General features: G+C 36.6%; 1 protein-coding gene across 1 annotated transcript in view; it reads left to right on the top strand.

Moving 5' to 3' along the window:
* Positions 1 to 3,622: 3,622 nt before the first annotated feature.
* Positions 3,623 to 17,126, top strand: part of rnd2 (Rho family GTPase 2) — a 28,184-nt gene continuing 14,680 nt past the window's right edge. The window contains exons 1-2 of the mRNA XM_041231309.1: positions 3,623 to 3,960; positions 4,442 to 4,529. Of these exons, the coding sequence (XP_041087243.1) occupies positions 3,817 to 3,960; positions 4,442 to 4,529 (232 nt within the window). The 5' untranslated portion in view covers positions 3,623 to 3,816. The remainder of the gene's footprint in view (positions 3,961 to 4,441; positions 4,530 to 17,126) is intronic.

Raw genomic sequence — 17,126 nt, 5'->3', positions numbered from 1 at the left:
GCTGAGAGAGCTTGTTTAAGCATTGGATGATAACCTTGAAATTAGACTTGCATGCATTGACATTTCTCCACCTGCACACCCAGCTCGTATCACTCAGGCTTGTCAGTTCAACAGGCTTTACGCCTAGTGTACGCTGTACATCATAGGAAACAAAAATGTTGTCCCGCATGGAAAAAAGATAGAGCAGAAAATCAGTCATTTTTTGAGCGTATTCTTTGTTTTCCTGAACAGTCATCTTGTGAGAATTTGAGAGCTGATCGAACAATGAAGATGACAGTGATCGATTTTGCTTGCCAAACAAACTTTTGGGATAATTGTCCAGCTTCACCTCTGTAGGCCCACTCGATTGGTTCTCTAGTTTCAGATCAATGGAAGCACTAGCATCACTTAATCTTACCTGCTGCATGCACCTAGTTGGCTTTTTTCACACTTCCACACTAATTTATTTCATCACAGAGCTTTTAAAATATGTTCCCACCTCATTAGGGCTTTTTGAAATAGGAGTAAATTCTAAATCCGGTCACATCAGCTCTTTTGATTTTTTACCCAGGGAGTATGTTAATCAGGTACCCACTTCATTTGCATAACATCCCTCATATTGTCGGAATTGGAGTTTTGCCACTGTTCTCATCCTTCTTGCCCATTTTAGATTTTGCTCAGAACACGAAAAAATAGTCAGAAAATCCCTCCCTGATGGTCGGAAAAGCTTTGATACTCAGGGCCTTTATGCCACACACTGGAAGAACAACTTTGATTCCCACAGCAAAGACCAAGCGCGGGGCTTGCTATTTAAATGAAATGTAAAAAGGCACAGGGCTTGCTATTTAAATGAAATGTAGGAAGTAGAGCCTTGCTACCTGACACAGGTAGGGTTGGGTCAGTGTTTTCAGTGAGTGAGTTATGGGCGTTTTTAATTTTAAGTATGTATTTTTTTTTCTTCCAATGTATGCAAATGCTTCCTAAAACTCACTTCCTGCTTCACGATTTTTTTAAAAGGTTCTTTGAGAAATTACCTCTTTTAATACCATCTCACAAATCCGCTTATTCGTTTTGTGCAGCATATCAAATGCTACATCGCTGGGCTTTACTAAGTAACCACAGGGTGTAATTAATTTCCAATGCTACTAACAACCAATAATCATCTCGGCTGATAAACTGTCATTTTGTGCAGCCTGTCAGATGCTGTGTGGGCGGTCTTAATGGCATACAGTTTAGTTGCAAAACACCAACATCACAAAATTTTGACAGCCAGTCTTAAACAAATGCACACAAAAAATAAACACACATCAAATGCAGCGTCTAACTGATAGCTCTCATCAGCTGACAATTATTTGCCATTTTTAGATTGATACAAACTGTTTGTTCCTATTAATGACACAAAACGTATTTGTCCTAAACTATATGCATTCGTTTAAATGTAAAGAACGACTACATGTACAGTATTAAAAACACTGCTCCTTAATTCACCGTTAGTTTTTTTTTTTGGTTTTTTTCTCACACTGGTAGTGTGTTGTCATCAGCAAATGTGAAACTCGGTTTATATCATGACCCGTTTTATATCATAAATTATACCTGCACAGCAATCATGATAAAAGCGGATTCATCTGTATATAGGCTAATGGATTTAAAAAAAACAAAACAAAACCCCCCACTATCAACAAGAGAATGTGCAGCAGTGGAGCGTTGCGGTGCTGGAAATGATAACTAAATCCACTGTTTGGAAAAAATTACTACATCGTTGTATTCAGCGATAATAAAAGTCCACGTGGCCTTGTACAATGCAAATCTTGCAAAATATTAGTCCAATATGACAGCAAAAAGAGGGGATATTCATCTCTGCAGTGGCACACTGAAACGTGATGTATTCATCCTGTAGCTGTTAGCCATAGCTGTGGTATAGTATTTGTTGTTGAATGTTAATTTAGTGGTTTGATATGATATAAGCTTGTCCAAAATGAGTATGTGAATTTGCAAGAGCATCTTCAGTGTGGGTATTTATGGCCTTTAAAACGATGCAGTGTTGGATTACTGGGAAACGAAGTAAATGAGATATTATTAATTGAGTGAATTTTTTTTTTTTATTTAACGGTTTTAAATTGAAACCAGGCATACTACACTGAAGGTACTTAGTTGCAATAGAGCATGTTAGGATTATATTTGTGGAGATAGTCACGGTCAGGTCAGCTATGCAAGTATTTCAAAAGTCTCTGGTCGAGTTCAGATTTTTGGTCGCGTCGCGTTCGGATCGGGTTTTAAATTTAGGCCCGAGCAGACCAATAGTTGGAAGGCATGGTGCATGCTTTTTAAATAAAATGTTAAAAGAAACGATGCATTCTATTTAAATGGAATGTAAAAGGGCATGGTGCATTCTATTTAAATGAAATGTAAAAGGGCATGGTGCATTCTATTTAAATGAAATGTAAAAAGAAAGCATGGTTCATTCTATTTAAATGTAATGTAGGCAGGCATCGGGCATGCTATTTAAATGACGTACCATGTCCCCATTGACTTCCAAGATATTCAGCCTGGGACACAGGGATGTGCTGATTAATTTATTCACATTGGTGAACCGTGATATTTTTTTGACGATACAATTATCAATACAGTGACCCCTGTAATCGAACTTTTTTTTAAAGTAACACTTTGCCTGCGAACATAAGCATAAGCAGGCATTGATTTGTGTCTACACTAATAATTAGAGGATGCTATTTATTATCATGTACTCTAGCAGCCACACCTGCCTGAATTTTCAGGGCTCCAGACTGGGACTAAAACAGTTGCAAATGTAACTGAAAAGGCTGCCTCTCTCTTTAAAAGCATGTGTCAATATTTACGAATGCGCTATGACGTCGGGCTTAATAGACTTAAGTCCGAGAAGTACGGTAAGTAATACTAATACTATCAATTTAATAGAATAGAAATGCTTGTAAGTGCAGATAGTTGCTGTACTGTATTAATACGAGCAGAATACGATAACACCAGTTTCATGCAAACGGTGACCAAACCTGTTCGAGTGTTGTGTAAACATTTAGATTTTAATATCGTAAATAGCAGAACCAACTCACTGCAATTTAAACTAGTTTTATTTGAAAAATAAACAGTAACATGTAATGCATAAGAGCGGTGTGTGTTTATTGAACCAAAAAATGTTTTTACCAGTCTTATTGCAAACACTTGCACAAGCAAATTAGACAATTGTGTGATTTTTATGTTTCATGCTTAATTTAATGTATTGTATTGTGACCCTATCGCGATAAGTATCGTGTATACACTGCCAATACCCAGCCCTATTGGGACATTTAAATATGATGATAATGTGGAGGACATTAATACATGAGTTATATGACGTGTGTTTGCAGGTTACATTTTTTACTTATGTGGAACACTCGTCAATTTTTGTTACTACACCAGCTAAATAGTTAAATATCACTTGAGAGAATACCTTAGCACCAGTGTAAATTATTCTGACTGAGCATAGAGAAAGAGCCTTGTTAAATGTATGAGGCGCTACTGGAAAGACCGGCTTTTGCCACGGTGCATGACAGTGATGACACACTGTGGAGACGATTGTGCGAGCTTGCAGTTTTCGCTCTGCGAATAGCTCCGGCAGAAGCCTTTTTCATTGGAAGTATCTTCTTGTGGGCGGCGACGCCAATAACGAAGTCGCTCAAACTCAAGCAGCTTGAACAGCAGTCAGATGCAGACTGTAGTGCACTATAGCGGGGACGAGTGGTGTTAATGTTCTCATGCCGCTCGCGTCTCTTTCACATTATAGGCGTGTAGATATCACAGACTGTAACTAATTGTGGATTGTAAATGAAGAATATACATCACAACATTAGGCACCGACTTATCACAATGGAAAGCCAGATGACTCGCTGTAAGGTTGTTGTGGTTGGGGATACTCAGTGTGGAAAAACTGCGTTGTTACATGTATTTGCAAAGGACTGCTACCCCGAGGTAAGGACGACATCTGCAACACTAAGTCAGTAGGTTTAAGAAGTTTAACATTTTATGAACCAGGACTGTGCGCCCTTGTAATTGAGATGCGCATTACTAACGAGAATTTGAATAAATACAAAAATAACATATGTTAGCCGGGCTATACTTACCATCAGTGCATTACGGTGTAATTAATTTAAAGTGGTTTAACCGACAGCAATTTATCAGCGATTAATTTTTAATAATCATAACATCGTGTTAGCCTATTGTAAACATTATTGACAATAATGCAATACCCAGATACCTTAAAGAAAGAAAAAAAAAATCACCTGTTTTTTGAAAGTGCGTAATAACGTATAGTACAAAATCAAGCAACATATTGTGGATTTTAAAATTCATGTCTGTCATGTACTATTTACTTTTTTTATTTTAATAACATGTATAATGTTATTAGTAAAAACATGTTAGTCATTTAAAATGCTGTTGTTTTTTTTTTTAGAATTATGTTGCTACCGTCTTTGAAAACTACACTGCAAGTTTTGAAATTGAAAAACAGAGGATTGAGCTGAACATGTGGGATACCTCAGGTAGGGATCTACTGGATTCGTGTCATATCAGCAGAGTGGATATTTCTATATTATAATGAACGCTATTAGGCAGAGTGTGTTTACTAATGGCATTGACATCTATGCCCCCTAAAACCTGTAAATTACAGGATCCCTGATGTCCCGAATTAAACATCAGACAGATGGCGGGGTTGCGTGTTGGGTCCTAGTGCCCGTTGAGTCTGTTAAACACACACCTCTGCTTATTGTTAAATGTGTAATCTATTAGTCACAGGTGTGTTTTTATTAAATGTGTAGTCTGTTAGTCACAGCTACAGTGACGTTTTCTTGCTGTTCACCATACCCAACTAAAATGCAGAAACAAATGGAATGCAGGAAAAGACCATAGGCTGTATTCTCAAACATGGGAATTTGGCAGAGAATTGGTTCTCCAGTCGAATATGGAATTCAGCTGGAATGTACAGTGATTCTCGATGTAGCATTGGAGTTTAAACCACATGTGGCTAAAAACCTCAGAGAAAGACTTGGTTATTCATTGTCAGGATAACCGAGTCAGAAGAATAATTGTCAATTTGCTTACAAGAAATAATGAAATGCCTATTGGTGGTTAACAGTGAAAATACAGAACAAACAAATCTTATAATAGAATGAAAATATTAATCCTTGACTCTTGTCAAGATTATACACCTTCTGACGCTCAGAAAACATTCCCCGCTCATGACACTGAAAAAAGAGCCCAGTTTTTCTGCATTATTGTTTCTAGGTTCAGATAGGGTCGATTAAATCAGCAAAAGTTATTCATGTTTTAGAAAGTGCCCAAATATTTTAATTGTTATCATGACATTGTATTTTTCTCCCTTATCACTTTAGTCTATTCATAGAAATACAAAAAGAAAGTATAATTCATTGACAGCTGTATCAGTGTTTTATATTCTACTATTCTAGCTGAGCTATTGAAAATGTCTGTCAGATTGTTTTGCTGGGTTTTTGCCCATTTTATTTTTGTCATGTAACATGCGAATGATCATACTGTCCACTTTTATTAATAAAACAGTTTCAAATGTTGAACCATAATATACATTTGCCCTTTACTAGATTGAGAATTGATGACAGCACTGGCATCGGAAGCATCTCAAGCCCTTTTAATTTGCCCCAGGGCAGATTGTGATGTTTTGCCAGTTCATTGCATGAATATGGAGGATGCCTGTTTGTGTTTATGCAGTAGCCAGCTGTTGGCTTGTGGGTCAAATGCTCACAGTTTTGTTTGCTTGTTTGTTTTTTCTAATGAAAGATCAACCCTTGCCTCAGGTGTGTTAGTTGAGCAAGACAAACCCATAACAATGACTCTATAATTAGTGCTATAGAGGAATGGTACTGTAACTACTGGGAGTTACAGTGTAGCAGTGGGTAGTTGCTGGCGTTATGTAACTGCAGGGGTATGCAAGGGACAAAATGCTAGAAAAAAAATCTACTTTTTTGTGTATGTTTTGTGTGACTGGGAGGTAGCAAGTAGAATATAACTTGTAGGATTTCGGTTTTATTTAACAGTGAACCCAATCAATCAATTAGCGATTAACAGGGGCGGGTCTAGCCTTGTAGCTTGACTGGTTCACTAAATTCTTCAAGACACACAAAAGGCTCCCTGTGACCCGACCTCACCTCAACATATTTATAACATACTTAAAAGAAATGTTTCTTTCAGTGCAGTTTGGAACACATGTGCTAGTAAATTTACAAAATAGCTTCTGTCTTTTTTTCCCCTCTCTTTCTCTATAAACTGAATTCAACTCCTGATGTACAGGTTTTTGTTTGTTGCATCACAGATACTAAATCATTACCAACTGCAGTGCTTCACCTTTATAAGGTGACTCTTTATGCACACCTTATTATTATTATTATTATTATTATTATATATAATATTTATTATTTATTATTCTTATTATATGCTAAAATATCATTTAAATAAACATATATCATTTAAATAAAAATATGTAAATATGGTAAGTAGTAAACTATGTTAGCAACACTAAAATCGAATGAAAAAAAATCATTAGATTTTCTTTTGCCAGGGAAAGTTTGTCTTGAAATATTTCCAACAAGTAAACTTTACGTTTTTTGTAAACATTCCAACAAGTACATGCTTGACCACAAAGTAGACTGAGAATTTTATAAATGACACAACACGATTTTTTCTAATCCGATAATACCTTAGTGACTATGGTGTTTTTAATTTTTTTTAAACTTTCAGCATTCCCACGAACACTTTCTCAACCATTCTGATATACTGGGATACAATACAGGCCTATGAAGTGCAAACTGTGGATGCAAGTCGTCAGCGTTTCATATTTGCCTGATGCTGAGGATGCCTTGTTTTTGAAAATGCCTGTTATCAGAATGGGATATGGAGGTTTTAAGTGCAGTTTATTTGCAATGTATACCTTTTAATTTCACTTGCAACTGTACTGTATAAAATGCACATACTTTTAAATGTATAATAGTTTTCATTGTACTATAATTGAAATTTGATTTCAGTGTTACTGTAACTTCAATTAACTGACAGTATGAGTTTGACTTAGACTCATGATAATAAGAAATACTGTAAGGTACATTTTTTGCTGGTCCCTTAATGTGTATTGAGAGCTGACTAAATGATCTCATTTAGCCTTAACCCAGAAATGCCGAACTAACAAAGCCATACCGATGACCAGGGAGTTACTGTTGTAATAAAACAAAGACTGAGCATTAAAATAAGATACGGTAATTTAACCAGACTGTCTGTGCTCATTAAACACTGGTCATGTTTAAAACACATCATTTTGTTTTCATTTTGATTGTACTTGCTTCTATCAAAGACTAGTAATTGCCCAAGTAGTCTTAATAAAAGCCTTGAAGAGATACTTCATGTCTGTAATTAGAGTATCTGCAGGCACTAGGACCCTACTGCCAGGCTTGCCAGTGTCCCCAGGACTACCTGCTGTCCCTCAGAGCACAGTTCCCAGGCCATGGGGCATTGTAACTCCACAAAGAGTTTCAAGACAAATTCCTGTATCAATAGAACAGCCAGAGACAGAAAGAACGATTGGTGTAGAAATCAGAGCCGAGTGTCTTAGAGATCTCTTTTCCCACTGCAGAGAGTTCAGGCCATCTCCTGGATGGGTTGGGTTTAGTAAGAAACAAACCAGGCTAGAAGAACAAAAGCAGCCCTTCTCATGAAAACAAGACTGGATACATGTGGTTAGCCCCTGCATTACACTGATGAAAACATGCCTAAATTCCTGAGAATGCGGCATTTAATGCTGCAAACACTGTGACCAGCAAAGTGCTGTTTGATGTTTTTCGAAAACGGAGGTGCAAAAATCCATGTAAAGAGGAAAGAAAAGTCGGTTAAACTTTGCATGTGAGCAAGACTAACTCTTTTCCTGTTTTCAGTGTCTGCTTGCGTTCTTGTTTGTGCTATTTATAGAAAAAAGCTACAGCTGGTATCCATGAACAACTTTAGGACTGACTTGTCCAACAAACAATCAGTGATTTGTTTAAATGTCTGGGTAGAGAAATAGCCTGCCTATAGTGACGTGACCATCAGGTGCTAAAGAGATATACAAAGGCTACGAGTAAAGCCCTGTGAAAGTATTTTTATTTTTTATAATTTTACAGTTTATTTTTCACAAATTGTTTTATTATAGACACACATTAATAAAATAACAAATAAGTATGAAGGATATTAAATCAACAAACACAAAACAATTACTTATTTCAGAATGTTGTATAATTCCCTATTAAGCAGGTTACTGAAAGAAAATTTGGATATTGTATGCATGTGTTTAGAAGGAGCGTCAGTCTAGCACAGATATTCAAATTAAGAATTAAACGCAAGCATACAACAGAACATTGTTTTCTTTTTTCATGGTTTGTCGTCTGTCACTTACAATCAATGAATACCTTGGAAAAAAAACCCCAAAAAACTCCAAAAATCCACGTTCAGTCAACGGAAACCACAGAGTACATGAATCAAGAATTCAGGGTATTAGATAAGCTGGCATTCTGGAACCTGAGCACAAAAGTGCATGTCAATAATATCTACAGCGACGTCAAAATTATTCTTAAGTGCGTCTTTCACACTGTCGCTTCGTTTCGTGTACCACAAAACAAAATAATTTAATTCCACTTCCCTCAGCAGTGGCAGGTTCACAATACACTCCTTCAACGTATTTGTATCCAGTAATGCCCGAGTGGCTATCTCCAGTGGATTAAACGGTTGGCCAAGAGAAGTCAGGAGAAATTCTTTGCAGTGTTTTATGCACAATTTAGGCATTTTAGCAACAAACGTCTCTTCTCTTTCATCACAATTTTAATTCCCAAACAACTTGCTTCAAATTATGCATCTGCGCAAGTGCTAGTCAGAGCTTCTGTTTCCCATCAGACCGTGTCCATGGTAACAGCTGAGCCTTGACAACTACGATTGCAAGTATTTATTTAAAGTGTTTTTTTTTTGTATAAAGCTCCCATTTTAAAATGTCATTCTCTGATTGCTTTACAATTATTTTTATTTTGTTATATAGCTACATTTCATTTTTTGTGTTATATGTTGCATTTCATTTTATTTCGTATTTGAGAAACAAAGGTCTCTAACTATGAGCATACTTGCAGTTAACAACTTAGTTTGATTTTTTTATCCACACTGAAATGGAATTTAAAAAACATATCACCCCTTACATCACATACTATATATATATATCATATATATATTATCTATATATATTATAATTATATATATATCGACGTGTTATAGTCGTCAACGCACTTGCGTTTGACCTTGTGATTGTCTTTAAAATTTACAATGGGCGGGCCAAAATTTAAATTAATTCAGGTCAGTTGAACTTAAATTCCTAGGAAAGAGAGGGATCCTAACTTCGATGTACATTTCGGGTCCAACGGGTTTTCCATGATGGGAAAACAGTGTGACATTTTAATTTTTGCATGTAAACCAAGCCAATAAAACGGATAGCTTAGATTTAAAACAAATTTTGTTCCAAATACTATGCCTCAGTAAGATGATATAATTGCAGTTGGATTATGGAGTACATCTGTGATCTCTGTCTTTTGTTTGCTTTAATACAATTTACAGTTGCATGAATCACAGTTGCGGTTAAACATGTTTTAACTTGAACATTCACACAGGGGTAAAGGCTTTGTGAATATATCCTTTAGATGCAGATTTATGACCTGCACTATTGCCCTGCTCTATGAGGCAAGACTTGGGAGGACGCAACTTGTGTTGACATTAAAACATGTTTGATTGAATGTCACCGTAGAACTTAAAAATAAAGTCTGTCCTGTATTTTTTTTTATTGGCTCTCTCCCTTAGTAGATGCAGAATGCTTGATTTGAAAATAGCCATTATTTCCTAGCTCCCCTGCTTCTGTTCTTTGTGAATGCAAACTGTATGAAGCTGGTGAAGTTAATTTTTGTCAGTACTTGGGTTCACTATGTTAACAGCCTCATATTACAATAAAATTGCTTTTTAATTTCATGGATTTTCTTGGGGTAAATCTTTATTTTCACATGCTTGAGGGAACACATTTTGGGGGAAAATTAGTAAATACCAACCTGTAGCTTTTGTAAACCAAGAATTACAGTAAAAACAGAGAATGAAGGCCTTGTTGCCAAATTGCATGCAATTCATTGTCTGTAGGTTTTGGACAGACGGGCATGTTTACATGGTTGCAGGGTAACGGTATTTTGATTGAAAGCAACAGCTAAATGACTTGCCTGAGATCTAAGATGGTAAACAGAGTAAACAAGTCCTGCTGCTAAGTAAACATTGTGGCAGGCTGTGTTTGTGGTGAAGACTCTTGTGTGAGAAAGCCTCCTCTCTCTGATAACAGCCAGCCCTCTTCAGTGAGAGCGCCGAAGAATGTTGATGAGATTGAGGGCTGAATTACAGGCTGTGGTGCAGCTTGACCCCAGGATAATTTTCAAATGGTTATGCTGAAAATAAATACTGTGGAAATTACATTTGTATGTGTATGTGACGCACATATATACTATATATATATATATATATATATATTATATATATATATATATATATATATATATATATATATATATATATATATATATATATATATATATATATATATATATTATATATACATTCTTTTAAAATTCAGATGAATTGGATATTCTGTTTATATTAGATGGAAACGTGTGTTTTTCAGAAGATTAGCAATTATGCCATTATTTAAGTATCGTAATCTTGGTATATGCTGTATTGTACTTTGGTGTTTCTGTCATAAATTGTATATAAGAAATCAACCAAACTCATTTCTTGTTTTGACGTCCTAACTTTTCACACAATTGGTGCATACTGTGGGAATAAACTAAGAAATGCACAGTACATATAAATACAGATATGACTCATGCAACATTTCTAGACTTATTGTATAACAAAGTTTGTGACTCAGCATGAAATTAGGGCCCTACTGGCAACTAGGGCTTGAGGCCCGGTTGTGTTATACTGGTGCTATGTAATATGGTAGTCTGAAAAATAATGCTAATCTAAAAAACTAAATGGCTGGACAAGCAGCTCATAAATGACATACTGTGTGCTTTCATTTGATTTGTTGTGCATGCTGGAGAGTTTTAATAACTTGAAAATAGTGCCCTGTGTAATTCATGTAAAACATTTTTAGTCAAAGTCTTAAAATCACCACCCTTGTGAAACGCTTTCCCAGCTTCAGAATTACAGGCTTGACCTCCTGATCCTAAATATGGCCTCAGCTGACCAGAGGGCAGGGGCCAGGTTGTCCAGCAGCTGTCTTTTATGAAGTCAGCTGCATGTTGATGAGCTGACCGCAAGCCTTCTGATTTATTTAGGAGGTGAAGAGAGATAGTGTTTCAGCACATAGAGGTATAAGACCCTGCCCTCCCCAACAACCCAATGGAAAATCAATATACCTCTGGTTTCACAAAGACATGATAGTCTGGACAACTTTACTGAACGGAACCCAATGTAATGTCCATTCGGGTTTTTGAACATTACAATGGTGTTTCCCTGCATTGTTTAGAAACATGTAAAGAAACTCTAATTCAATGACAAACATTACGACTGGAAGTTTTATTCAAAGTCCTCAAAAAAGCCTTCTATTTGAAGCTATTGAATTTTTGTTTATTTTGTTGCTTCTAAATTCAGCACTATTGACTCTTTTAATACTTATGGATCATTTAATTGTTGACAAATGATTAAGAAATTACCTCATGTACCAAAGAAGTATGAGGAAAAAACTATTATTAAGTCACGGCAGGGTGTGCACTGTTGTCGTTTAATTTCCTGGTTCAAGACGTGTGTTATGCAGGGCTACCTTTCATACCTCCTAAACATAGGACTGAAACAGTGTTTCAGTTCCAAGGCGTTTTCCTTTGCTTTAAATAAAGGCGTTGCCATTCACCAAAAAAAAAAAAAAAAAACGTTTCGTACATTTCCTTTGGCTCTGATTTGAGCTTTAGCCTTTGGCATTTAGTATTGGCGCTGGTTCTGCTAAATTAAGGTTTAAGACTGGATGCCTAGTTTTCCCAGACATCCCTCCGGATGCCTGTCACTGGGATAGTTGCCGTGTTGTTCCTTTTGCCTTTTTTCCCAGTCCGGCGGTTTTAGTTCTCCCCCCTCCCCTTTGCTGGGCTAGGGAAACACAATGGCGTTGCTGTTGCAAACTGATTCTTATGGAAATGCTAAAACTTGTTTTTCTCGTCTGTACCTCAGTGAAAGGGCATTCTGTAGGACACTCCATCCTCATTTTCTCTGATTCCTGCCTTCACATCATCAGTATTTACTGTTTTAATTCATAGTGTATTTTTAAATTACATTCCAGTGGAGGTCACGGAAGCTGATTTTGTCACGCAACGTTGAACACACTTGAAAGCAGTTTTGAAAGTTACTATCCGTGACCCAGTGAATATAACGGAAGTTTCCTTGTATGCTCTGTACTTATATCACACTTGATTTTTATGTTAGCTGGAGAATGGCTTATCCAGATGATGACACTTGGTAAGGACATTGTACAATAATTTAAAGAGAATATTGGGACAGGCACAAATGGGACAATAAAACTACATTGATGGTAATATTTTTTTTATCTATCCATTTAAATCTGTTTAATCTTTCATGTACATGCATTTGATAGAACTTCTTCCTGACATACATAAAGGGGGGCACATTTCTTCAGGTAAGGGTGACCCTTATTGACTATTTTAGCAGCATGAATAAACATTCACACCCATAAAATTCCATCAGCAATTGTGGTTTGTAGCATATGTTCTGAGGGTTAATGTAGAATAAATAAAATATATAAAACTATGTTTTTTTAGATACTAAAATAAGTGATGTGATTGGAGCCATTGGGGGTGAAACTACATTGGAGTTTGTAGTGTGTAATGGAGCATATCCCAATATTCTGAATACAGCTTTTAGGAAGTGTCCAAAGTGCCCTTGCATGCCTAATACAGACAATGCTGTACAGTGCGATTGGTCTCAAATGTGTCTGGTTGGGTCTTAAAGGATCCCAGTGATTCAGCATCAACCACATGACTAGATAACCCATTACATACTTTCAACACTGGGGCTTATTTTTACAAAAAGTGTCATTTTTATGTGTAAGTGAGAGTTACCATGTGTGAAAGAATCCATTACCCAGTCACATAGAGTATCTATTGTTAAAACGTAACTCAGTAATATTTCAGACCCCAAAATGATAACCGTAATAGCATTATCATACCATAAGCTGCGAAAAACAAAAGAAGATAAACAGCTGTTTTACACTTACCAAGACGCCAAGTGTCTTGAAGCCCTCCAGATCCATAAATCTAACAATCTCTGTTTCAGTATAAAATAATCGTAGCACCACCCTGGGTAGTTTGCTAAAACATTGGCAGTGACTGATTAGGGTTTACCTTATTTCTAACTGTGTAGTTCAAGGGATTTTGGGATAGTTTTGTTTTGGGATTATAGCACGCCCTTGCTTTGTATCAAGTTTTCATTAAAACAAAGAAAACATTTCTGACTCTAGGTTCAGGGGGCTTTGGACACATGTTTTGGACACAAAGAAAAATAAACCTAAAAATGCAGTTGTCGTCTTTTTACAATGAAAAGAGAAACAATTGAAAGAATAATTAGTTGCGTATTATCCACAAAGGGCAGAGGTTCAGGAAAATCTATTAGAAGTTTGTCATGTTTGTATCGGATTCGATACAGGTCAGAATGGAGAGGGAGTTGAGATAGTACTGTGCTACTTTGCAGCTATTCTTCCTATATTAAGTAAAATGATTGATCAGAAATGAGTGGAGCAATCGTTCATTGCCTGTGTTTACATACTGATTTAAAAGAAAACTGGGAGACGTGTGCAGACTGAAGTACACGCATGCAACCAGGGTTCAACAACAACCAAAAGGGAAGCTGGTTTTTATAACAATTAAAAGTAGGCCTGCAACTAACCCTCACTAAGGGCATTAGAAAAAGAATCCACACAGCGTGGCTACTACTAAAACAATTCAATACATAAAAAATTATAAATGAAGAATGACAGGCTTTTGGTCATCATCTCTTAAATTATATATTCTATAATTATACACACGTTCATATTAGATGGTGTATATTTGCACATAGTAGTCTTTAGTAGGTTTTGAAAATAACTGTGTAGTTACTTGAAAGAATAAAGTTACTTGAGAAATGTCCATGAAAGTAAAAACTCATTATGTAACCACTTCTAAAGCGTATACATTTACCCAGTAAACCAGCATGTAACCTTACAACTTACTTTCTCTCTCAAATACAAAAATTCCATAAAATTACTCAAAAATCACTCTCAATGGTATGCACCTTTATATTCCTTTTGAAAATAACTCCCTCTGTGTGAAGCAGTGTCTCCTACCCTCTGTCCTAATAACTATCTCCACTTAGTTTCCAGCTGTTTCCTCTAGCCCTGGTTTCTGTGTTCCACCTCAAGTACTGGATCGAGTTCCTTTAATTTGCATTTGATATTGCCTTGCGCTTGTTCTTGATTGGCTAGCTCTGATCATTTAGCGGCAGCACCCAGCTTAAACTCACAACATGAAGGAACTGTGCAATCCCTTGCAAGCATAAAGCACTTTATATGTTTTACAACGTTTTTACCAAACCAGGCCCAGGGTACTCTGTGGTATTCTGCAATCCTTGCAATAAAGATACATTGCAGAGGGTGTTCACTGAACATTAACTGCAATCTGTTGCTCTCCTCAGGTATGAAGTAGACAAGGCTGTGAAGTGGTCCCGCCTTGGCAACACCCTCAGAAAGAATGTTACTGCCCAGCATTTTGTGATTAATTAATGTTGGAAAGATGGCATGAGCCAGAGTCATCCAGAATTGACTGGTTCAAGCCGTTTCCTGTTTCAGCCAATGAAACCCATGGAGCCACAACGGTTTCCAATACTTTCTAATGTGACTGTAATGATGTAATTTAAAACATTGTCTGAAAAGCCAAAACACCTTCATTCAGTGTGGTCAATTAAAAAAAAAAAAAGCCATATTTCTAACTCGACCCACAAACGCTGCCTAATTTCTTATGTAAGCATCATTGGAAACAAAACACAAAGCACGCAATATTACTCCCAAAGCATCTACACATTTTCACATATGGCAACAATATTCTGTCTTATTGCAATGGCAGTTTAGTGTGCTATAAAATAAATAAAACTTCGAGTCAGTAAAACACAACATATAGTACATCTTTTCCAAAGATCCCCAAGGAGCAAATGTATAACAAACACAACCTTGGCGCAACATCAAATAAGCAGTATTTAGTGACAAAAATATAAATATAACTACTCTGAAATATATAAAATCTCCAAAACAGCAGGATTGTGCGACAGAACCAAGAAAAATGCTGGGGAAGTCAGGATTGTTTTACAACACAAACTGTAATAGACGAGACATTAAATCAAATGGCATCAACAGGATTCAAATAGTAGGCGAGATGAGAGAAACCATGACTGTTATAATTATAAAAAACAGTATCAAGCATTGATTAAGAAACATTTCAAACAGTATTTGCATAGATGAAAACTTAACAATGAGTAACTTTCTAGAACAGACCAAAGTAATTGATTAAATCGGCCAATGTTACAGATTAAAGATATATCCTATGAATAACTTTGAAATGATATTGTACTGATTCAAAAGTTCAACAAATAATCCATTAGGAAGGCAAACACTCTCCTTAAAGAAAAATGAATGTCCAGAAAACAAAAACAAATAACTCAAAAGTGTCCGAACTGTTGTCTGAGGTCTGTTTTGGTACCAGAGAAATCGACGCCAGAACAGGTCAAACACCAAAAACAAAATCAAAATGAGGCTTCTGTACCAGGTGCTTGTTTAACTCTGATAACAGGAAAACAACAGAGTCAATCCAGCAGCAAAAATATCAATATCCCTGCCCAATAAAGGATCTCCCCCAGCTTTTCCTCGGTCCTGTCGCGTTTGGAGCTGCAGTCAGGAAATGAAGACAAAAGGAAGATTTGGGGGAAAATAATTGGATTAAACGCTGCCACTGCACTGAGTGTAAAAAGAGTAATTGTATTCTGTGAATAATTGTATTTAATCAGGTGTTTAGATAACTTGGTATTTCCAGACAGTAAAAATGGTAGATTAGATTAACAGTTCTGTTTTTAACAACCCAGACAAGTAGGACTTTTCTGTCTCTTCTTAGCTGACCAGCAAACTTTCCCTCAAAAAACACTGCTCTCCTCCAAAACACACTTCAAAAAACCACCCACCCCCTCTAAGGAAGTAATCGCCATATTTAAAGAGCTCACAATTAAGGTACTTAAAGCAGTAGTGAAAATGAATAAGCCTAACAAGCCCTTTGCCAAGTCAATTAGAAAACACCTGAAACTAATTAGGATTTCAATGTGAAAGTTAAGGAAAGGATCACTCTGATAAGAAAGTAGAGAAACCAATGCAGATATGACCCATTAAACAAATAGAACGATATATTGACACAAAATTGATACGGCTTCACCTAATACTATGAATCTGAAAAGCCCACATTATCAGCTAGGACAAAGTTGCTTATTTAGCAATTGAATAGCGAAATACTTTAACCTGGCCAGGTATTCTGACACTCAATTAAGAGCAGCAGACAGAAAATTAATTTGCTGCGTCAATGTAGCTGATGCTACATATAGACATAAAATATGCATTTCCCAGGATCTAAAGGTTGTGTAAATTCATTCAGCAGACACCCTGCCCCTCCTTTCGCTCTGTGATTGAGGTCCACTGGGATCTGGAAGACTCTTCCTGACCTGCAGTGCACCACACATGATGCAGGCATTTCAGAGGCTGCACCTGACCATGGGCTATTGGAAGATTTTTCATCAGCTTTCAGTATTTCAGACGGGTCTCTCAAAAACAAATGAAACACAAAATCAATATACTCCTGGTCTTGGGTTGTCGCACTGGTTATTGATTTCCCAGCGCTTCCTGTAACATTATCTCCAGCAGTCTCCCGTGATTATAGTAGGCACTTAGGGAACCTCTTGAGGACATTTCCTTTTTGACATGAGCACTTTATAATTTGGGGGTAGAA

The sequence above is a fragment of the Polyodon spathula genome, chromosome 28 (genome assembly GCF_017654505.1).
Source record: "Polyodon spathula isolate WHYD16114869_AA chromosome 28, ASM1765450v1, whole genome shotgun sequence".
Taxonomy (NCBI): Eukaryota; Metazoa; Chordata; class Actinopteri; order Acipenseriformes; family Polyodontidae; genus Polyodon; species Polyodon spathula.
The sequence above is the reverse complement of the archived record's forward strand: the minus strand, read 5'-3'. Positions and strand labels throughout refer to the sequence as shown.